The 23,348-nt window shown below is 44.5% G+C and overlaps 1 protein-coding gene across 1 annotated transcript in view; it reads left to right on the forward strand.

Annotated features, from left to right (window-relative positions):
* Positions 1-23,348, forward strand: part of ADGRB1 (adhesion G protein-coupled receptor B1) — a gene marked incomplete at its 5' end in the record, with an annotated part of 265,769 nt that overhangs the window by 78,874 nt on the left and 163,547 nt on the right. The window contains 2 exons of the mRNA XM_081323014.1: positions 12,502-12,666; positions 17,755-17,919. Coding sequence (XP_081179140.1) covers positions 12,502-12,666; positions 17,755-17,919 — 330 coding nt within the window. The remainder of the gene's footprint in view (positions 1-12,501; positions 12,667-17,754; positions 17,920-23,348) is intronic.

Raw genomic sequence — 23,348 nt, forward strand, 5'->3', positions numbered from 1 at the left:
GCTGCTTCCAGAAGTCTCTTTTAGGCCTTGGAAGTCTGGAGGAAGCCTCCCAGGCCTAGAACGGCCCACCGGAAGTGTGTGGATGTCACTTTCGGAAGTCCATTCTAGGTCTTGGAGGCCCAGGCCTGCATCCACGCAGAGAACCGGATGTTTACGTATTTGAATCCCACCACTACTTGAGACTGTTGCAGCATCCCCGGGGGTCACATGATCAAAATTCGGGCGCTTGGCAACTAGCTTGTATTTATGATGGCTGCAGTGTACTGGTGTCATGTGATCACTATTGGCGACCTTCCCAGCTGGCTTGTGACCAGCAAAGTCAATGGGGGAAGGTAGATTCACTTAATAACCACATTATTATTATTATTATTATTATTATTATTATTATTATTATTATTATTATTATTATTATTATTATTATTATTATTATTATTATTTATTGGATTTTTATACCGCCCTTCTCCCAAAGGACTCAGGGCGGTATAACACTTAACAAGGTATCTATCTATCTATCTATCTATCTATCTATCTATCTATCATCTATCTATCTATCTATCATCTCTTTATATATTATCTATCTATCAATCATCTATTTATTATCTATCTATCTATCAATCATCTATCTATCTATCTATATCTATCTATCATCTATTATTTATCTATCTATATATCTATCAATCAATCAATTATCTAGCTATCTATCAATCATCTATCTATCTCTCTATCTCTCTATCATTCTCTCTATTATCTATCTATCTATTATCTATCTATCTCTATCAATCTATCTATCTATATTTATCTATTATCTATCTGTTATTTATCTAAATAATCTATCAATCTATCTATCAATCATCTATCTATATCTATCTATCATTTATCTATCTCTATCTATCTATCAATCATCTATCTATCAATCATCTGTCTATCTATCTATCTATCATCTATATCAATCAATCATCTATCTATCTATCTATCTATCTATCTATCTATCTATCTATCTATCTATCTATCTATCTATCTATCTATCTATCTATCATTCCATCAAAGTCAATGAGGGAAGCTGGAGTCGCTTAGCAACCATATGATTCACTTAACACACACACACACACACACACAAACATATGTATATACTTCTTACACACGTTATATTTTTATGACCTGTTTTATACCCATTTTATTTGAATTTGTAAACGCTTCTGCCACAAATAAAGAGGAAGGAACTTAACAATTGCAGCCATTCCTTGAACAACGGTGGCAAAGAAGCTCATCAAATCAGGCACGACTCACTTAAGAACAGTCTTGCTTAGCAAGAGGAAATGTTGGCCTCAGTTGTTGTCGTAAGTCAAGGACTATCACCTGTCTAGCTGAACCAAGAATGTTCAACATGGTGGTTTTGTGGCACGGGAGCCCCAGGAAACACTGCACCAAAGTAAAAATGGTGCAACTCTATGTACAGAGTCACATCCAGATGGAAATTTGCAGCCTACAATTCTGGAATTAAGATCTATTTTCTAGGAGTAAGGACCGGGGTCACAACAACGACAACCTGTAGCTTGGAATAAGAAAAGCCCACCTTTTGTCGAGTTGCATTACCTAGCCATCCAATTTTTCCAAGCTTTGGATTTGGATAAAAGTAGCCCTTGACTAAGGGACACGGTGGCTCAGTGGGTTAGGACGCTGAGCTTGTCGATCAGAAGGTCGGCAGTTTGGCGGGTCGAATCCCGAGTGCCGCGTAGCAGAGTGAGCGCCTGTTACTCGTCCCAGCTTCTGCCAACCTAGCAGTTCGAAAGCACGTAAAAATGCAAGTAGAAAAATAGGGACCACTCCGGTGGAAAGGTAACAGCGTTCCGTGCGCCTCTGGCGTCTAGTCATGCCGGCCACATGACCACGGAGACGTCCTCGGACAAGCGCTGGCTCTTCGGCTTTGAAACGGAGATGAGCACCGGCCCCTAGAGTCGGAAACGACTAGCACACATGTGCGGGGGAACCTTTACCTTTACCTTTACCTTTAGCCCTTGACTTACGACAGTATTTCTGCTTCTAAGCGAGACAGTTGTTAAGTGAGTTTGGCCCCGTTTTATGACCTTTCCTGGCAGAGCTGTTAAGTGCATCACTGTGGTGGTTCCGCCAGTCACACTGTTGTTAAATGAATCTGGCTTCCCCCATTGGCTTGGCTTGCCATGAAGTCACCAAGGGGGAATCACGTGACCCCGGGACAGCCACAAGAACAAGCCAGTTGCCAAGCGTCCAAATTTTGATCACGTGACCACGGGGAGGCTGTGACGGCCGTCAGTGTGGAAAAAACGGTCCTACGTCACTCTTTTGAGTGCCATTGTAACTTTGAACAGTCACTAAAGGGATGACCGTAACAGCAATTATGCCTTTGCTTCGCCGGGCAAGAATAACTGGAAACAGCCCCAGAGGGAATTCACTTTTAATGAATTGTAGCTGGGGAGAAATAGCAATAATGTCTTCGGGCTTAATTAATATTTGAGGCTTATCTCCATAAAACTGACCACCAGTTTCGGAGAGAGGAGAGATGGGATACAGGAAGTTTAGCCACAACGAGAGAGAGGCATCGATGACACATTTTTTTATTCCCTGTTTTATTATCCCTGGCTGACCGGCTGTACTCAGCACATGGTCCTCAATGGAACCACATCTACCTGGAGGGAAGTGTGTAGTGTGTAGTGCCCCAGGGCTCTGTTCTGGGCCCAGTGCTCTTCAACATCTTCATCAACGATTTGGATGAAGGGATAAATGGGCAACTCATCAAATTTGCCGACGACACCAAGCTGGCAGGAATAGCCAACACTCCAGAAGACAGGCTTAAGATACAGGAGGATCTGGACAGACTCGAACACTGGGCACTATCTAACAAAATGAAATTCAATGGTGAAAAAAGCAAGGTTCTACATTTAGGCAGGAAAAACCAAATGCACAAGTAGGGGGTACCTTTCTCAATAGTAGTAACTGTGAGAGGAATCTCGGAGTCCTAGTGGACGATCACTTCAATAGGAGCCAGCCGTGTGCTGCAGCTGCCAAAAAAAAGGCAACACAGTGCTAGGCTGCATTAACAGAGGGACGGAATGAAGATCGCGTGAAGTGTTAATGCCACTTGATAAAGCCTTAGTAAGACCAGACTTGGAATCCGGCATCCAGTTTTGGCCACCACGATATAAAAAAAAAATGTTGAGACTCTGGAAAAAGTACAGAGAAAAGCAACAAAGAATGATTAGGGGACTGGAGTCTCAAACCTATAAAGATGGTTGCAGGAATTGGGTATGTCTCGTTTAATTACTCAAAACAATGACAACTCTCCAATGCGGCATTTATTTGCAGCTGGACAAGAGAGCCGGAATGACTTTTTTTTAGGAAATGAAAAAGAAGGGAAGCTGGGAAAATATTGCTTAAATGCAGCAGGAACTCTGCTTAAATTCTGGCTGGCTGATGGCGGTTTGATTTGGTGCAGTGAGGCGCCGATAATTAAACTGCTGGATCTTCGGAGTGAAAATCTTGGCAAACAACTGGGCACTGCTTTTAGAGTTTTATCACACACACACACACACACACACACACACCCTTGGATGTTAATTAAAGAGAGAAATGCCAGCCATTTAACAAAGATGCTTTTTGCTCTGAGAAAGGTCAGAATACATCGAGGACCGGAAGAAAATATATCTCCCCCACCCCCCCACCCACGCAACCTAGTGGTTTGTTTTTTTTTAACTGGAGCAAACTGGGGTGGGGTGTCCAGAGTATTCCCTAAAAAATACTTGTTTTGCTACAGGCGGTCCTCTTACAATGTTTTGTTTAGTGACCGTTCGAAGGACTTACGACCATTTTTCACACTTACGATCGTTTGCAAAATCTCCATGGTCACCTGATGAAAATTCAGATGCTTGGCAACTGACTCGCATTTACGACGGTTGAGGTGTCCCGGGCTCATGTGATCCCTTTGTTGCAAAATGGGGGCAAAAGTCACTTAACAACCACTTAGCAGCAGAAATTCTGGGCTCCGTTGTAAGTCGAGGACTTACCTGTGCAAAGGAACAGTAAGTCATCCCCCTCTGGGATGCCAGTTCAATCCTAATTTTAAACTTTATGCACAGAATTGGGCCATGCCATAAATACTTATAGATTGATGTATGGATTGATTTATGATCACGGTCGGGCTCAACATTTCCACGGCTAAGCCAGGCAGGGGTTGTGAGTTTTTGCTCCATTTTGCGACCTTTTTTTGTTGTTAAATGAATCCCATCAGGGTTGTGCGAACCTGGCTTCTCCCATGGAGTTTGCATGTCGGAAGCTGGTGGGGAAGGTTGCAAATGGTGATTGAGTGATCCCGAGACAGGGAAACCGTCTTCGATACATGCCAGTTGCCAAGCACCCAAATTTCAATCACGTGACCATGGGGATGCTGCAACGGTCGTTAAGTCTGAAATGAGTCACTCTTCTCAGTGCCCGTTGTAACTTGGAACAATCACTAAACAAATGATGGTCAAGTCAAGGAATATCTATGTTATGTAATGAGAATGTGAGCCAAACAAAGATAATATAAGGAATGTGACCATTTCCCCCACTTCTAGAGGCCTAGCGTTCTTCTAGAAACAACAGCTTGGGGCAAAAACTGAATTATATCAACAGAAGTCTAAAAAGAATCTCCCATAACTCAGCTCAGGTGTGTGTGTGTGTGTGTGTGTGTGTGTGTAGATACTTGTCTTTATTATGATGAACCTACGAATAAAACAACTTTGCGAGAGTGGCGAATCTCTGTAGCTCAGGTGGAGGATGAGGATGGAGGTTCGTTCTCCGAGCTGGTCGGTTGATTTCCGAACGTTTCGTTACCGGGCTAGGTGACCTCTTCAGCAGAGTTTAGGGGATGTCAGTGTTGGTGGTCTTCTGTTTATAAGGACGTCGAGTGTGGTCAGTGGGTCTTGTGATGTCACCTGAAGGTCTTGTGATGGGTCTTGTGATGGGTCAGGTTAGAGTCATGTCATGGGTTAGATGAGGATCACCTCAGCCGAAGGTCTTCTGAGGGGTCTTGTGAGGGGTCTTGTGGAGGTCACATGAAGTGAGGGTCCTGTGATGGGTCTTGTGATGGGTCAGGTGTGGGTCACATCAGGTGAGGGTCTTGTCATGGGTTAGGTGAGGGTCACCTCAGGTGGGGGTCTTGTGATGGGTCAGGTGGTCACATCAGATGAGGATCTCGTGATGGGTCTTGTGATGGGTCAGGTGTGGGTCACATCAGGTGAGGGTCTTGTCATGGGTTAGGTGAGGGTCACCTCAGGTGAGTGTCTTGTCATGGGTCAGGTGTGGGTCACATCAGATGAGGATCTCGTGATGGGTCTTGTGATGGGTCAGGTGAGGGTCACTTCAGGTGAAGGTCTTGTGGGGGGGTCTGGTCATGGGTCAGGTGTGGGTCACATCAGATAAGGGTCTTGTGATGGGTCTTGTGATGGGAACAAACTTGGTTTACCTAGACTTGGGTGATCCCACGTCGTCTAGATTGGTCCAAGGTGGTTTGTGAACCCCTGAAGACATCTAAAGATCTACGGTACAATCCTCCGATTCACAGATCATTCCAACTTCATCTCTTGGATCAAGGAACTCACCTTTGGCCTCCCTGTTTTAGCAGTATAAGATCAAGTCCATCATCTCAAGCCACATGGCAAGATATACTGCTACAATAAAAATTACTCATAATTCATTCCTAAACTGCACATTGCAGGAGGAGGTGTCGCCAGTTGGGTGTTAAATTACGGCTCACGTTTCAGACTGGGTGTGTGCGTCTGTGTGTATGTGGTGTTCTTTGGGCTAATTAATTGTGCAAAGGGGGGTGGGTGGGGGAGAATCCAGAAGTTTTGAGAAACTGGAAAGCTTACAATAGTGCAAATGGAGGTGGGGTGGGGGGCTTAAATCCTTATGCTTTGAAATTATTTGCATTTGCTTTACCTTCCCAAATTCCTGTTGGCGGTTAGGATATTCAGCCTGGCAAACCACGTTATCAATAGGTTATTTACAGATTACAGCAGGGCTAGACTGTCAAAAGAGAAAAAAAATGTCTTATCAAAACTGAGGCAGCCTGATATTAAAAAGCAAAAACAGCCCTGAAGGATTCCATCAATATGCTTCTTTCCCTTGCTGCTCAAAAAATTCACTCAGTGGTTATTTGCTGTCTCCTTGAATTAGAACATCAGAATAGAATAGAGCTGGAAGGGACCTTGGAGGTCTTCTAGTCCAACCCCCTGCTCAAGCAGGAGACCCTATATCCTTTCAGACAAGTGGCTGTCCAGTCTCTTCTTGAAAACCTCCAGTGATGGAGCACCCACGATTTCTGGAGGCAAGTCGTTCCACTGATGGTTCTAACTGTCAAGAAATTTCCCCTTAGTTCTAGGTTGCTTCTCTCTTGGATAAGCTTCCATCTGTTGCTTCTTGTCCTGCCTTCAGGTGCTTTGGAGAAGAGCTCAACCCCCTTTTTGTTGTGGCAGCCCCTCAAATTTTGGAAGACTGCTATCATATCATCCCTCGTCCTTCTCTTTGATAGAGTTGTTGTTGTTGTTAGTTGCGAAGTCGTGTCCAACCCATTGCGACCCTATGGACAATGTTCCTCCAGGCCTTTCTGTCCTCTACCATCTTCTGGAGTCCATTTAAGCTCACACCTACTGCTTCAGTGACTCCATCCAGCCACCTCCTTCTCTGTTGTCCCCTTCTTCTCTTGCCCTCAACCTTTCCCAGCATTAGGCTCTTCTCCAGTGAGTCCTTCCTTCTCATTAGGTGGCCAAAGTATTTGAGTTTCAGCTTCAGGATCTGGCCTTCTAAAGAGCAGTCAGGGTTGATCTCCTCTAGGACTGACCGGTTTGATCTCCTTGCAGTCCAAGGGACTCGCAGGAGTCTTCTGCAGCACCAGAGTTCAAAGGCCTCAATTCTTTTGCGCTCAGCCTTTCTTATGGTCCAACTTTCACTGCCATACATTGCAACTGGGAAGAACATAGCCTTGACTATACACACTTTTGTTCACAGGGTGATGTCTCTGCTTTTTAGTGTGCTGTCTAGATTTGCCATGGCTTTCCTCCTGAGGAGCAAGCGTCTTTTAATTTCTTGTTTGATAGAGTAGCTATACCCAATTCCTCCAGCCGTTCTTCATCTGTTTTAGTCTCCAGGCCTTGGATCATCTTAGTTGCTCTTCTCTGAACTTTTTCCAAACTCTCAACATCTTTTTTGTGATATGGTGACCAAAACTGGATGCAGTATTCCAGGGGTGGCCTTACCAAGGCTTTATAAAGCGGTGCTAATACTTCAGGTCCCCTTCATGGATTACTGCCTTGTCGTGGCGAAGGGGCTTGCGTAATTCAATGAAGCTATGAGCTATGCCGTGCAGGGCCACCCAAGACGGACAGGTCATAGCAGAGAGTTCTGACAAAACGTGATCCACTGGAGAAGGAAATGGCAACCCACTCCAGTATCTTTGCCATGAAAACCCTATGGACAGTACCAAAAGGCAAAACGATATGACGCTGGAAGATGAGCCCCTCAGGTCGGAAGGCGTCCAATATGCTACTGGGGAAGAGCAGAGGGCTAGTACTAGTAGCGCCAGAAAGAATGAAGCGACTGGGCCAAAGCCGAAAGGACGCTCAGCTGTGGATATGTCTGGTAGTGAAAGGAAAGTCCGATGCTGTAAAGATTTTTTCTCCATAGGAACCTGGAATGTAAGATCCATGAATCAAGGAAAGCTGGACGTGGTCAAACAAGAGATGACAAGACTGAACATTGACATCTTAGGTATCAGCGAACTAAAATGGACAGGAATGGGTGAATTTAATTCAGATGACCATCAGGTATACTACTGCAGGCAAGAATCCCTCAGAAGAAATGGAGTAGCCTTCATAGTCAATAAAAGAGTAGGAAAAGCAATACTGGGATACAATCCTCAAAATGACAGAATGATCTCAGTTCGAATCCAAGGCAAACCATTCAATATCACAGTAGTCCAAGTCTATGCCCCAACCACCGGTGCTGAAGAGGATGAAATTGACCGGTTCTATGAAGCCCTACAGCACCTTATAGAACTAACACCAAAAAATGATGTCCTTATCATCATGGGGGATTGGAATGCTAAAGTAGGAAGCCAAAAGATAACCGGAATAACAGGCAAGTTTGGCCTTGGAGTACAAAATGAAGCAGGGCACAGGCTGATAGAATTTTGTCAAGAGAATACGATGGTCATAGCAAACACCCTTTTCCAACAACCCAAGAGACGGCTCTACACATGGACATCACCAGACGGTCAACACAGAAATCAGATTGACTATGTACTCTGCAGCCAAAGATGGAGAAGCTCTATACAGTCAATAAAAACAAGACCAGGAGCTGACTGTGGCTCAGACCATGAGCTTCTTGTTGCAAAGTTTAAGCTTAAACTGAAGAAAGTAGGGAAAAGCACTAGGCCAGTCAGGTATGAATTAAATCATATCCCTGTTGAATATACAGTAGAGGTGACAAATAGATTTAAGGAATTAGATCTGATAGACAGGGTGCCTGAAGAACTATGGACAGAGGTTCGCAACATTGTACAAGAGGTAGCAACCAAAACCATCCCAAAGAAAAAGAAATGCAAGAAAGCAAAATGGCTGTCTGAGGAAGCTTTGCAAATAGCTGAGGAAAGGAGGGAAGCAAAAGGCAAGGGAGAAAAAGAAAGATACGTCCAATTGAATGCAGAATTCCAGAGAATAGCTAGAAGAGATAAGAATGACTTCTTAAATGAACAGTGCAAAGAAATAGAAGAAAACAATAGAATAGGGAGGACCAGAGATCTTTTCAAGAAAATTGGAGAGATGAAGGGAACGTTCAATGCAAAAATGGGCATGATAAAGGACCAAAATGGCAGGGACCTAACAGAGGCAGAAGAGATTAAGAAGAGATGGCAAAATTACACAGAAGAACTATACAAGAATGAGCTTAACGTCCCTGATAATCACAATGAGGTGGTCACTGACCTCGAGCCAGACATCCTAGAATGTGAAGTGAAGTGGGCCTTAGAAAAGCTGAGCAACAACAAAGCTAGTGGAGGTGACAGTATTCCAGCTGAGCTATTCAAAATCTTAAAAGACGATGCAGTAAAAGTGCTACACTCAATTTGCCAGCAAATTTGGAAAACTCAACAGTGGCCACAGGATTGGAAAAGATCAGTTTACATTCCAATTCCAAAGAAAGGCAGTGCCAAAGAATGTTCAAACTATCGCACCATTGCACTCATTTCTCATGCTAGTAAAGTTATGCTTAAAATCCTACAAGCTAGACTCCAGCAGTATGTGGATCGAGAACTACCAGAAGTACAGGCAGGATTTCGAAGAGGCAGAGGAACTAGAGATCAAATAGCCAACATACGCTGGATCATGGAAAAAGCTAGAGAGTTCCAGAAAAACATCTACTTCTGCTTCATTGACTATGCTAAAGCCTTTGATTGTGTGGATCATAACAAACTGTGGCAAGTTCTTAAAGAGATGGGAGTACCAGAACATCTTATTTGTCTCTTGAGAAACCTATATGCGGGCCAAGAAGCAACAGTGAGAACTGGACACGGAACCACTGATTGGTTCAAAATTGGGAAAGGAGTCCGGCAAGGCTGTATACTGTCGCCTTGCCTATTTAACTTATATGCAGAGCACATCATGAGAAAGGCAGGGCTAGATGAATCAAAAGTTGGAATTAAGATTGCTGGAAGAAATATCAACAACCTAAGATATGCAGATGATACCACTCTAATGGCAGAAAGTGAAGAGAAACTGAAGAGTCTCTTGTTGCGAGTGAAGAAGGAGAGTGCAAAAGTTGGGTTGAAACTAAACATTAAGAAAACTAAGATCATGGCATCCGGCCCTCTTAATTCCTGGCAAATAGATGGGGAAGAAATGGAGGTAGTGACAGATTTTATTTTCCTGGGCTCCAAGATCACTGCAGATGGGGACTGTAGTCAAGAAATTAAAAGACGCTTGCTCCTAGGGAGGAAAGCCATGGCAAATCTAGACAGCACACTAAAAAGCAGAGACATCACCCTGTCAACAAAAGTGCGTATAGTCAAGGCTATGGTCTTCCCAGTTGCAATGTATGGCAGTGAAAGTTGGACCATAAGAAAGGCTGAGCGCCAAAGAATTGAGGCCTTTGAACTCTGGTGCTGGAGAAGACTCCTGCGAGTCCCTTGGACTGCAAGGCGATCAAACCGGTCAGTCCTAGAGGAGATCAACCCTGACTGCTCTTTAGAAGGCCAGATCCTGAAGCTAAAACTCAAATACTTTGGCCACCTAATGAGGAGGAAGGACTCACTGGAGAAGAGCCTAATGCTGGGAAAGATTGAGGGCAATAGAAGAAGGGGACGACAGAGAATGAGGTGGCTGGATGGAGTCACTGAAGCAGTAGGCGTGAGCTTAACTGGACTCCAGAAGATGGTAGAGGACAGGAAGGCCTGGAGGAACATTGTCCATAGGGTCGCGATGGGTCGGACACGACTTCGCAACTAACAACAACAACAAATACTTCAGGTGATTTTGATTCTACCCTTCTTTTTATACAACCCAGGGTTGTGTTAGCCTTTCTGGCTGCTGCCACACACGCCTGGCTCATGGTCAAGTCTGATTGTCCACGAATGACCCATTGGGATCCCCATATCAAAACAATAAACTTTATGTCCAGCCAGAACTTGACAAGAACATTTAACGCAGCACAGTACTTAAACAAAATGGTTCAGTTGAGATCTGCATATGTGGGACCGATTGGGGTAGATTGCAAGGGCGACTCCGAAATATAATTTTATCATATTTTATCTATATCTTAAACTGTTGTACACTATTACCATTTCATTTTTGGATTGTATTTTATTCCCATTTCATTTTAAATCGTATTTTGTTCTAATTCCATTTTAAATTGTATTTTATCAAATTCCATTTTAAATCGTTTTTTTCTCAAATTTTAGTAACAATTTGTTGCTGGAACTTTGCACTTGACCCAAGGGCTAATCAATAGAGACTTATAAATAAGGGATTGTCCACTAGGACTCTAAGATCCCTCTCACAGTTGCTGTTTTTTGAGTCAGGTCTCACCTAATCTGTACTTGTGCCTTAGATTTTTCCTGCCCAGGTGTAAAACTTTGCTTTTCTCCCCATTGGATTTCATGCGGTTGGCTAGGGCCCGTTATTCAAGTCATCATCAGAGCTATCGTTGGAGGGTCCCTGCAAAGTTTTTCTCTTCTGTGCCTCTGCGGCTTCTACTATTCCAGGATGGGATTTATAATCTCAGTCTTTCTTCCCAGTCTGGAAGGAAGCAGTCAGGAGAAACGGGCTCTCTCCTCCAGGATTGTTTGCTGTTGTTTCTCTTACCCTTCTTCCAGAGATGATAGCCCCCATGAACATTTGGAGGGCAGCTAACTAAATCTACAAGCTCATGTGTAGTTCATGAGTGTTGATGAGCTAATCTTTATTTCACGTCTGTCAAGAGGGCAAGATTGCCTTTCTCTGCTGGGCAGGCATGAAATTCCATATCTCAAGGTCTACATTTAACTGGAAAGTTGCTACAATGCAAACTAAAGTTCCAAATTATAGAATCATACATAGGGAGGGAGGGAGGGAGGGAGGGAAGGAAAAAAGGAAGGGAGGGAGGGAGGGAGGGAGGGAAGGAAGGAGGGAGGGAGGGAAGGAGGGAAGGAGGGAAGGAGGGAGGGAGGGAGGGAAGGAGGGAGGGATGGAGGGAGGGAAGGAAGGAAGGGAGGGAGGGAGGGAGGGAAGGAGGGAAGGAAAGAAGGAAGGAAGGAAGGAAGGGAGGGAGGGAGGGAGGAAGGAAGGAAGGAGGGAGGGAGGGAGGGAGGGAGGGAAGGAAGGAGGGAGGGAGGGAAGGAAGGAGGGAGGGAGGGAAAGAAGGAAGGAGGGAGGGTGGGAGGGAGGGAAGGAGGGAGGGGAAGAAGGAAGGAGGGAGGATGGGAGGAAGGGAGGGAGGGAGGGAAGGAAGGAAGGAGGGAGGGAGGGAGGAGGAAGGGAGGAAGGAAGGAAGGAGCTTGGTGGTATTCTCACGGACATTTCATCATCCAACTGAGTAACATCATCAGTGCTAGAAGGAGGTAGGATTTGTGGAGAGGAGGAGGAGGAGGAATAGGAGGGGAGGAAGAGGAAGAGGGAGAGAGAGAGAGAGAGAGAGAGGAGAGAGAGGACTGTGGGGTCCTTGGTGCTCTCTGAGCTTGGTCATTTCCTTCCAGGTGTTTCATTACCCTACCAGGTAACACCTTCAGAGCTGATGGAGTGGGGTTTGCAATTTCTAGCCCTGATGATGTTCCCTACTTGGGTCGTGAAACATCTGCAAGAAAACCACCAAGCGCCCCACAGTTCAGCCCTGAGCTACGAACCTCCTCTTCCATCGGTAGAATCCCCACCAGATCAGAATGCTGGCATGTCAACGCCAGCCGTGCAAAAGCGTTTTTCACACTCTGCCTCCTGTCTTTTCTTCCTTTGGGCCACTCAGTGGACGGCAACTGGAATGCCTGGTCCAGCTGGAGCTCCTGTTCGACCTCCTGCTCCAACGGCACCCAGCAGCGGACGCGGGAGTGCAACGGACCCTCGTACGGAGGGGCGGAATGCCAGGGGCCCTGGGTGGAGTCCCGGGACTGCTTCCTTCGGCAATGCCCAGGTGGGTGGCATGGGGAACCTCCCCCCCCGAGGGGAGAGCTTTGATGACCAGAGCTGGGGTGGGGTGGGTGGCTAAATACATTTGAGAGAGAGAGAGAGAGATGAAAGATAGATAGATAGATAGATAGATAGATAGATAGATAGATAGATAGATAGATAGATAGATAGATAGATAGATAGATAAATATGAAAGATAGATAAGAATGATAGATAAGAAAGATAGGTAGATAGATATGAAAGATAGATAGATATGAAAGATAGATAGATAGATAATTAGATAGATAGAGATAGATATGAAAGATAGATAGACAGACAGATAGATAGATAGATAGATAGATAGATAGATAGATAGATATGAAAGATAGATAAGAATGATAGATAAGATAGATAGGTAGATAGATATGAAAGATAGATATTTAGATATTTAGATATTTAGATAGATGATAGATAGATAGATAGATAGATAGATAGATAGATAGATAGACAGATAGACAGACAGACAGAATAAGAGAGATAGAGAGATACATATGGAAAGAAAGACACAGAGATACAGTGATAGATAAGAAAAGAAAGAAAAAGAGAGACAGAGATAGCAAGATGATAGTGAGAGATTCATAGAGATAGATGATAGACAGATAGATAGATAGATAGATAGATACAGAAAGAGAGAGTGAAAGAGAGATAATGAGATGACAGCGAGAGAGTCACAGACATCAGATATTGTCTCAGTGGAGATTACAGAAAATGTGTCACTACTCCTATTATGTAGGTAATCCTCAAGTTATGACTTGTCACTTCATGACCATTTGAAGTTTGGCCCAATTCCCCAAAACCTACTTATGACCCATTTCAAAGTTATGACAGTCCCTCTCTCTCTTACACACAGACACAGACACAGACACAGACACACACAGACACACACAGACAGACAGACACACACACACGCACACACAGCTGTCATATGATTGTATTTGGGGCATTTGACAACCTGCTCACTTTTACGACTGTTTGCAGCGTCCTGAGGTCACGAGACCCCGGTTTTGGACATTTTTTACCTGTTTCTGGCATTTACTTTCAGTTTCCAGCAAAATGCACAACCACACCCCATCCGTTGGGTGAAATGGAGTTGCTTAATCACCACAGATATTTGCTTAACAACTGCCAGAGAAATGTAAAAAAACAAACAAACCCGATGCCTAGACTTACCTGTAATAGACCCTAGGCAGTGGTGGGATTCAGCCAGTTCTCACCAGTTCGGTAGAACCGGTAGCTAAATTTTGTTGACTTCGGAGAACTGGCTGAACCCATGCTGCTTTTGGAATCTGTTCTAGGCCTTGGAGGCCTGGAGGAGGTCGCCCAGCCCTAGAACGGCTCACCAGAAGTGCGTGGATGTCACTTCTGGAAGTCTGTTCTAGGCCTGGAGGAGGTCTCCCAGGCCTAGAATGGCCCGCCGGAAGTGCGTGGATGTGACTTCCGGAAGTCCGTTCTAGGCCTCAGAGGCCTAGAACAGCCCACCAGAACTGTGTGGATGTCACTTCCAGAAGTCCGTTCTAGGCCTGGTGGACGCTTCCCAGACCTAGAATGGCCCACCGGAAATGCGTGGATGTCACTTCCGGAAGTCCCTTCTAGGCCTGGTGGACACTTCCCAGACCTAGAATGGCCCGCCGGAAGTGCATGGATGTCACTTCTGGAAGTCTGTTCTAGGCCTGGAGGAGGTCTCCCAGGCCTAGAATGGCCCGCTGGAAGTGCGTGGATGTGACTTCCGGAAGTCCGTTCTAGGCCTCAGAGGCCTAGAACAGCCCACCAGAACTGTGTGGATGTCACTTCCGGAAGTCCGTTCTAGGCCTGGTGGACGCTTCCCAGACCTAGAATGGCTCACCGGAAATGCGTGGATGTCACTTCCGGAAGTCCGTTCTAGGCCTGGTGGACGCTTCCCAGACCTAGAATGGCCCGCCGGAAGTGCATGGATGTCACTTCTGGAAGTCTGTTCTAGGCCTGGAAGAGGTCTCCCAGGCCTAGAATGGCCCGCCGGAAGTGCGTGGATGTCAGTTCTGGAAGTCTGTTCTAGGCCTGGAGGAGGTCTCCCAGGCCTAGAATGGCCCGCTGGAAGTGCGTGGATGTGACTTCCGGAAGTCCGTTCTAGGCCTCAGAGGCCTAGAACAGCCCACCAGAACTGTGTGGATGTCACTTCCGGAAGTCCGTTCTAGGCCTGGTGGACGCTTCCCAGACCTAGAATGGCTCACCGGAAATGCGTGGATGTCACTTCCGGAAGTCCGTTCTAGGCCTGGTGGACGCTTCCCAGACCTAGAATGGCCTGCCGGAAGTGCATGGATGTCACTTCTGGAAGTCTGTTCTAGGCCTGGAAGAGGTCTCCCAGGCCTAGAATGGCCCGCCGGAAGTGCGTGGATGTGACTTCCGGAAGTCCGTTCTAGGCCTCAGAGGCCTAGAACAGCCCACCAGAACTGTGTGGATGTCACTTCCGGAAGTCCGTTCTAGGCCTGGTGGACGCTTCCCAGACCTAGAATGGCCCACCGGAAATGCGTGGATGTCACTTCCGGAAGTCCGTTCTAGGCCTGGTGGACGCTTCCCAGACCTAGAATGGCCCGCCGGAAGTGCGTGGATGTCACTTCCGGAAGTCCGTTCTAGGCCTGGTGGACGCCTCCCAGACCTACAATGGCCCTCCGGAAGTGCGTGGATGTCACTTCCAGAAGTCTGTTCTAGGCCTCGGAGGCCCAGGCCTGCATCCATGCACAGAACCAAATGTTCAGGTATTTGAATCCCACCACTGGACGTAGGTACACTTTCTCATTGAGGCCAGGTTATTTTCTGCTCTTGTTCAACAGAGAAATATAGCTGTGATGACCCAGAAGAATTGGAGGACTCAAGGATCAGGAAACCAACATTTATGTTAGTTTGTTGTGTCTTTCAAATGTAAACTGGCCTGGGTTCTTTGAAAAGCCTTCTGCCCACTCAGAGACATCTCAGTCTAGCGCCACCTGGTGGCTAAACTATATTAATGTCACCATCTTTTGGCCTATCACAAATTTCTATCCACGATCTATATCTGTCTGTCTGTCTGTCTATCATCTGTCTGTCTGTCTGTCTATCATCTTTCTATCATCTGTCATCTATCATGTCTGTCTATGTATCTATGTATCTATTTATCTATGTATCTACCTACCTACCTACCTACCTACCTACCTACCTGTCTTTGTGTCTGTCCATCTTTCTATCTGGCTGTCTGGCTGTCCATCTATCTGTCTGTGTGTCTGTGTGTCTCTGTGTGTGTCTGTCTATCTATCTTTCTGTCTGTCTTACTATCATCTATCTATCTGTCTACCTATAGTATCTGTCTGTCTGTCTGTCTACCTACCTACCTACCTACCTACCTACCTACCTACCTACCTGTCTTTGTGTCTGTCCATCTTTCTATCTGTCTGTCTGTCTGTCTGTCCATCTATCTCTGTGTGTCTGTCTGTCTATCTATCTATCTATCTGTCTGTCTATCATCTATCTATCTGTCTACCTATCTACCTGTCTTTGTGTCTGTCCATCTATCTGTCTGTCTGTCTGTCTATCTATCTATCTATCTATCTATCTATCTATCTATCTATCTATCTATCTATCTATCTATCTATCTATCTATCTGACATGACTTCCCTATCACAAGAACTACTGACCACACAAAGCTGTTACACACAGAACAACACCAACACGGACAGCCCCTAAACTCCGCTGAAGACTTTACCCAGCCTGGTAACAAAAACCAACCCACCATCTCAGAGAACTCACCCTCCTCCTACACTTGAGCTCCAGATATTCACCACTGTTGCAAACAAACAAACGTGGCTGTGTGTCTGAGCTCACAAGTTAAACAAGCCAGAGTTGGTGACAACCTGCCTGGAAGATCTCCGTGAAACACCAGGAATGTAGGTTAGCTTTTAAAGTTGCACCAGCATCCTGGAAGGAAAGAGGGGAAAAAAGCGAGTGTCAAATCAGGAGATGAAGGTGTCCATCAGATCCCCAGAGTTTATTTTAATTTATTGAATTATTTCCCACATTTTCAAACCACGCCTCTCTCTCGCAGAAGGACTCTCTTGAGCTCAGCTCAAATGAATGAAGGTAGTCCTTGAGTTACAAACCACCATTGAGCCCAAAATTTCTGCCACTAAGCGAGACATTTCTTAAGTCATTTGTTAAGACATTTGTTAAGACATTTGTTAAGACATTTTACAACGGTCTTTAAATGAATCACTGCAGGTGTTAAGTTAGTAAGAATACCGGAACAGCTGTAGTAACAGAATCTTGCAAACCTGAACATGCTTCCCCCTCCCTCGTTTTCAATCAATCAATCAATCAGAATAGGGCTGGAAGGGACCTTGGAGGTCTTCTAGTCCAACCCCCTGCTCAAGCAGGAGAAACCTATGGCCATTGCACACAATTCTTAAATGAATCTGGCTTCCCCGTTAACTTTGTTTGTCTGAAGGCCACAAAAGGGGATCATGTGACCCCAGGACATCACGACTCTCGTGCGTCTGACTTTTGATTGGTGTGACCACGAGGATGCCAACGGCTTGTAAGCGTGAAAAAAAGGATCAAAAGTCACTTTCCCAGTGCCGTTGTAACTTTGAATGGTCCCTAAATGAACTGCTGTAAATTGAGGACCACCTACATGGAATTTAAGCATTGGTGGAGACTCTCAATCATCCAGGTCATCCCGTTTGTCCCAGATGTGGCTTTTTCATTTTTCTTCTTCTACTTCTTCTTTTTTTTTTTTTGAAAAGGCAGCTGGATTTGCTTTGTTTTTTTCTCCGTTGAAAAGTTTTTGATTCTCATCCAAGAAGTCCTGGAGGGAAGAACGGAAGAAGCTTCTCGAATGAGAAGTGAAACGTTTTTCAAAAGAGGAAAACCGAGAGAGTCCAGCTGCCTTTTTTTTAAACACACAAGCAAACGCACCCTGTTGGGATTGACTTGAGGCCCGCTGTATAAGTTGTACACCTTGGGATGTAGGCCCTGGGTTTCTTTCTGCCTTCCTTTTCTGTAGGAGGGTCACCACTACACTTCTCTCCTTTTTCTCCTTCCGCTGCAGTGGATGGGAAATGGCAGGTCTGGGGTCCGTGGGGAAGCTGTACGGCCACCTGTGGAGGGGGCACCCAGAAGCGTGACCGCGTATGCTACGGTCCTTTCTTCGGAGGAGACCCATGTCAAGGTCCCAAAGAGGAGTTCAAGCAATGCAATGAACGGAGATGTCCAGGTAAGTGGACGATGAGGATGATGTGACCTCTTCAGTTGTGTCCGACCCTTGGCAAAGCTATGGGCCAGGTGTTTCCACGGTCTTCTGACTTTGCACTAGGTCTTTGAGTTGCTCTATGTTCTGGCTGGTGTCTGCTCTGATCATGTCTAACCGCCGTGCTCTTTGACGATCTGGTTTGCTTTTATGGCTAGCTCTTCCAAGCATAATTGCTTTGCAGGATCCAATCTTGATTGTTCATTGGAAATAGAATAGAATAGAATAGAATAGAATAGAATAGAATAGAATAGAATAGAATAGAATAGAATAGAATAGAATAGAATAGAATAGAATAGAATAGAATAGAATAGAATAGAATAGAATAATGAAATAATAATAGAATAGAATAGAGTAGAGTAGAGTAGAGTAGAGTAGAGTAGAGTAGAGTAGGGTAGAGTAGAGTAGAATAGAATAGAATAGAATAGAATAGAATAGAGTAGAGTAGAGTAGAGTAGAGTAGAGTAGAGTAGAATAGAATAGAATAGAATAGAATAGAATAGAATAGAATTTAGAATAAGAATAGGATAATGAAATAATAATAGAATAGAATAGAATAGAGTAGAGTAGAGTAGGGTAGGGTAGAGTAGAGTAGAGTAGAGTAGAGTAGAGTAGAGTAGAATAGAATAGAATAGAATAGAATAGAATAGAGTAGAGTAGAGTAGAGTAGAATAGAATAGAAATTAGAATAAGAATAGGATAATGAAATAATAATAGAATAGAATAGAGTAGAGTAGAGTAGAGTAGGGTAGGGTAGAGTAGAGTAGAGTAGAGTAGAGTAGAGTAGAGTAGAGTAGAATAGAATAGAATAGAATAGAATAGAGTAGAGTAGAGTAGAGTAGAGTAGAGTAGAGTAGAGTAGAGTAGAGTAGAATAGAATAGAATAGAATAGAATAGAATAGAAATTAGAATAAGAATAGGATAATGAAATAATAATAGAATAGAGTAGAGTAGAGTAGAGTAGAGTAGAGTAGAGTAGAGTAGAATAGAATAGAATAGAATAGAATAGAATAGAATAGAAATTAGAATAAGAATAGGATAATGAAATAATAATAGAGTAGAGTAGAGTAGAGTAGAGTAGAGTAGAGTAGAGTAGAATAGAATAGAATAGAATAGAATAGAATAGAATAGAATAGAATAGAATAGAATAGAATAGAATAGAATAGAGTAGAGTAGAGTAGAGTAGAGTAGAGTAGGAAGGGACCTTGGAGGTCTTCTACTCCAGCCCACTGCTCAAGCAGGAGAACCTATACAGTGCTTTTATCATCTTTCTTGTTCTTCTCTGCACTATCCAGATGCTGTCCAGGTTCTCCTTTAACACACCCAATAAAGAGGAGTCCACCCTGTCTCTAACTCATGGGTCCCCCCAACCTTTCTTGCTCCAGGGACCTATTTCATAAGAAAAAAATGTTCTTCTTGTTGTCTTATGTGTTGACCAGGAATCTGGAGGAAACATAGATTATGTATACATGCAGATGGCCCCACTATCTCTGGGTACTTGCAGGGCCCTGGAAGGTCACCAAGGGGACACCCAATGTCCTAAGACACCTGGAGTCTTTAGGGGAGGGGTCTTCAAACCTGGCCTTCTTATGACTTGTGGACTTCAACTCCCAGAATTCCTCAGTCAGGCGTGCCTGGCTGAGGCATTCTGGGAGATGAAGTCCACAAGTCAATGAAAGGGCCAAGTTTGAAGACCCCTGCTTTAGGAATACACCCTTACTGGGTGAATTCTTTATCTTATGTGTGGCAGCCTTGCTGGGTGGATAGCTTACGTCCTCAAAAAGTATAAATAAAAAAGATTTCTTGTTACTCGGGACTTCCTTTCCTTTAAAGGGGCCCCTCTTCGTTCCGCTGGATAAACACGTAAGCTTCCAGGCATCTTCTGGTTTCTTGTATTTGTGAACCAAGCCACACCTGAGATCCTGCACAACATATGGAATGTAGGTTTGCATGCGTGCAACCTGCCTTTTGCACCGGCAGAGGTGAAGCTTTGCTCTCTCACCTGTGCAGACCGGCTTTCAACAGGCTGCGGACTCCAGCCTCGAATGGTCCATATTGCAAGAAATATTTTATCTAAAACTTAGGCGGGGCTCCACCTTGTTGTAACTTCCATCTCCTGAACTCCAGAACTGACCCAGAATGGTTAAATAATTGGGAGCCAAACACACACACACACACACACACACACCCTCAGAAATCACCAAGAACTCTTCCAGTCCATCCAGATGCAGGATCTTCACCATGATTTTCCGCTAGCCGGTTCTTTGGTGTTAATTCTTTCCCCACAACAGCTGGACTAATTAAGACCCTAACCCTGTCTCTTCTGTAAATTCTTATTCTGCATTCAGAAATTAATCAAATTAATTTTTGAGAAGTAGCTGAGAGGGCAGGCGTGCAAAATTTTAATAATTAGTATAATCAAAGGAAAAAAAATCAAGGAAGTACTGCTGAATTTAAAATACAGCTTCTCTTCTTGGTCTAGAGCAGGGGTAGGCAACCTTGGGTCTTTTATGACTCATGGACTTCAACTCCCAGAATTCCTGAGCCAGCAATGCTGAGGGGAAAAGGAGAGTTTTCCAAGCTGAGCCATGCTGGCTGGGGAATTCTGGGAGTTGAAGTCCATGAGTCATAAAAGACCCAAGGTTGCCTACTCCTGGTCTAGAGCAAGGGGCTCCAAACTTGGCAACTTTAAGACTTGCGGACTTCAACTCCCAGAATTCCCCAGCCAGCATGGCTGTTTGAAGAATTCTGTGTTGTGATTCAGTGTCATTCTGTGGTTCCGGCAGCTGAGTCGGATGATTCTGAAGAGGAGGAGGAGGAGGGGTTTGGAGAGCCTTTGGTGTCAGAGGGAGGTTCTGATGCACTGCAGGACTCTCAGCCTGGCCCCTCCCGTCTTGTTCCTCATCAGACTCAGCCGTGTGAGCATGAGGGATTGGAAGAAGATGATGCACAGCTGGCTCTGTTCAGGGACGCTAGGAGCAGGAGGCAATCTAGCAGAGCAGAATAGAGGAAGGCAATGAGGCAACTCAGGAGAAGGCAATGAGAAGCCACGCCTTGGGACTGCTGATAAAAGGGGAAGGTGTGGGAGGTGCTGGTTGCTGAAGGCAACTGTTTGAAGATCTTCTGCTAGAGTCCTGGTCTGTTGTTCCTGTTTAACTCTTGTTTGAACTTTTGGTTTAACTCTTGTTTGAATTTTTGGTTTAACTCTTGTTTGAACTTTTGAATTCTTTGTCAATAAATTTGGTTGGGTTTTTTCCAGCCTGTTGACTATAAAATGGGGTTGTCCCTGACATTCAAACAGGGCCGGTTGTAGGCTGGAACAGAACATTCTGGGGATTGAAGTCCACAAGTCTTCATGCCAAATTTGGAGACCACTTGGAGACATAAACATATGTGAACTTCCACGCCCAGCATTTCCATCCAAGCATGGACTTCTGTGAGTTGAAGTCCATACATTTAAATCTTGACATGATTCCTCTATTGGAGACACAATTATTGCCCTGTATAATCCATTTCTTATTTTGGCCATATCATCATTGTATCAAGAGATTGGACAACCATTTGTCTGAAATGGTATACAGTAGGCTTCCCTGCCTGAGCAGTGGGTTGGACTAGAAGACCTCCAAGGTCCCTTCAAACTCTGTTATTCCATTCCATTCCATTCCATTCCATTCCATTCCATTCCATTCCATTCTATTCTATTCTATTCTATTCTATTCTATTCTATTTGCAGGAACTGGGTGTGAAGAGAAGGACTGGGGTGACATGATAGCAGTCTTTCAATGGCTGAGGGGCTGCCCCAGAGAAGAGGGGGCTGTTGGCGTATTCTCCGAAAAGGGCAGGACAAGAATTTTAAGATGGAAACCAACCAAGGGGAGAAATTTTGTAGCGCTGAGAGCAATCAACCAGTGGAACAGAAGTTGCCTCCAGAAGTCATGGGTGCTCCATCACCGGAGGTTTTTTAAGAAGAGATTGGACACCCATTTCTCTGATATGGAATAGGGTCTCCTTCTTGAGCATGGCGTTGGACTAGAAGATCTCCAAGGTCCCTTCCCACCCGTTTATGCTATGTTCTATGCTTCAGTTGAGATTCCTTTACTGAGCAGGGAATAGATTTGGGGCCCCATGTAGACCCTTCCCCTTTCGGGGGCCAAACAGAAGGTGCTCCTCGGAAAACTCCGTTGCTGGAATAGACAACAAAGGGGACCAAGTCAACTCTGGAGGCTTCACAGTGAAATACTGCTAGTTCTGATAAGTGTCTGTGGGGGAGTCTGAATTGATAATAATAATTCAATTCTAAATGTTGGCTTTTTGGCACCAGGCTCCAAGTGATATATTTTAGAGTCTTCTGGGAAGAAAAAAAATTAAATTTGTCTTCCTGGAAGCTACTCAGACCTGTCGTAGTTTTACCCCACTGATCTCTCTCTCTCATTCTCTCTCTTATTCTCTTTCATCACTTTCTCATTTCTCTTTCCCCTTCTCTCTCTCTTTCGTTTTCTCTCCCTTTCTTTCTCTCTTTCCCAGTCCCTCTCTCTTCCTCCTTCTCTCTCTCATCTCTTTTCTCATTCTTTCTTTTTTTCTCTTCTGTTTTAATCTCTTTCTCTTTTTTTCTCTTTTCTTTTTTCTCATCTTTCTCTCTCTCTCCTTCTCTCTTTGTCTCTCTCATTTTCTATACCTTTCTTTCTTTCCCTCTCTCTTTCTCTTCTCCTCTTTCTTTGTCTCTCTCATCTTTTTCCTATTCTTCTCTTCTGTCTTCCATTCTCTCTCATACTCTTTTCTTTCTCTTCTCTCTCTCTGTCTCTCCTGTTTTCCTTTCCTTTCTTTCTCTCTTTCCTTCTCCCTCTCTTATTCTCTTCCTCTCGCTATCTCTCTCATCTCTCTTTCTTTTTTCTCTCTTCCATTCTTTCTTACTCTCTTCTCTTCCCCCTCTCTTTCTCTCTCTTTCTCTTTCATTCATTCTTTCATTTCATTCATTCTGTCCTCCTCCTCCTTCCTCCTCCTCCTCCTCCTCCTCTTCCTCCTCCCCCTCTCTTATCAAACTACCAATAACTTTTTGCATCCAGAAAGGACACTGCTTATGGTTGCTTGCTAAAACAACCCACGTACAGCTTTGAAAAATGAGGTGCACCTTTGTTATTTCCAAAAAAAATGCCATTGTAGGCTAATGAAAAAGAAATGCACCTGATCAAAATTATAATCCCAGCCAGCTGAAAAAAAATAATTAACTAGCAGATCTTGCCTAACCTCCTGGCCCAATTGCTTTAGGAGACTGATAGGTCCTCACCACTTTGCAAAAAGCTTAACAAAGTTAGGGCCATCCTGATCCTCAGGAGGATTTCCACAGAGCAGAAAATGTCTGCTGGAACATAGTAAGGAGACAGATTCCCAGGCAGGCA

This window comes from Vipera berus (assembly GCF_964194415.1).
Source record: "Vipera berus genome assembly, chromosome: 3".
In the NCBI taxonomy this organism is placed as follows: Eukaryota; Metazoa; Chordata; class Lepidosauria; order Squamata; family Viperidae; genus Vipera; species Vipera berus.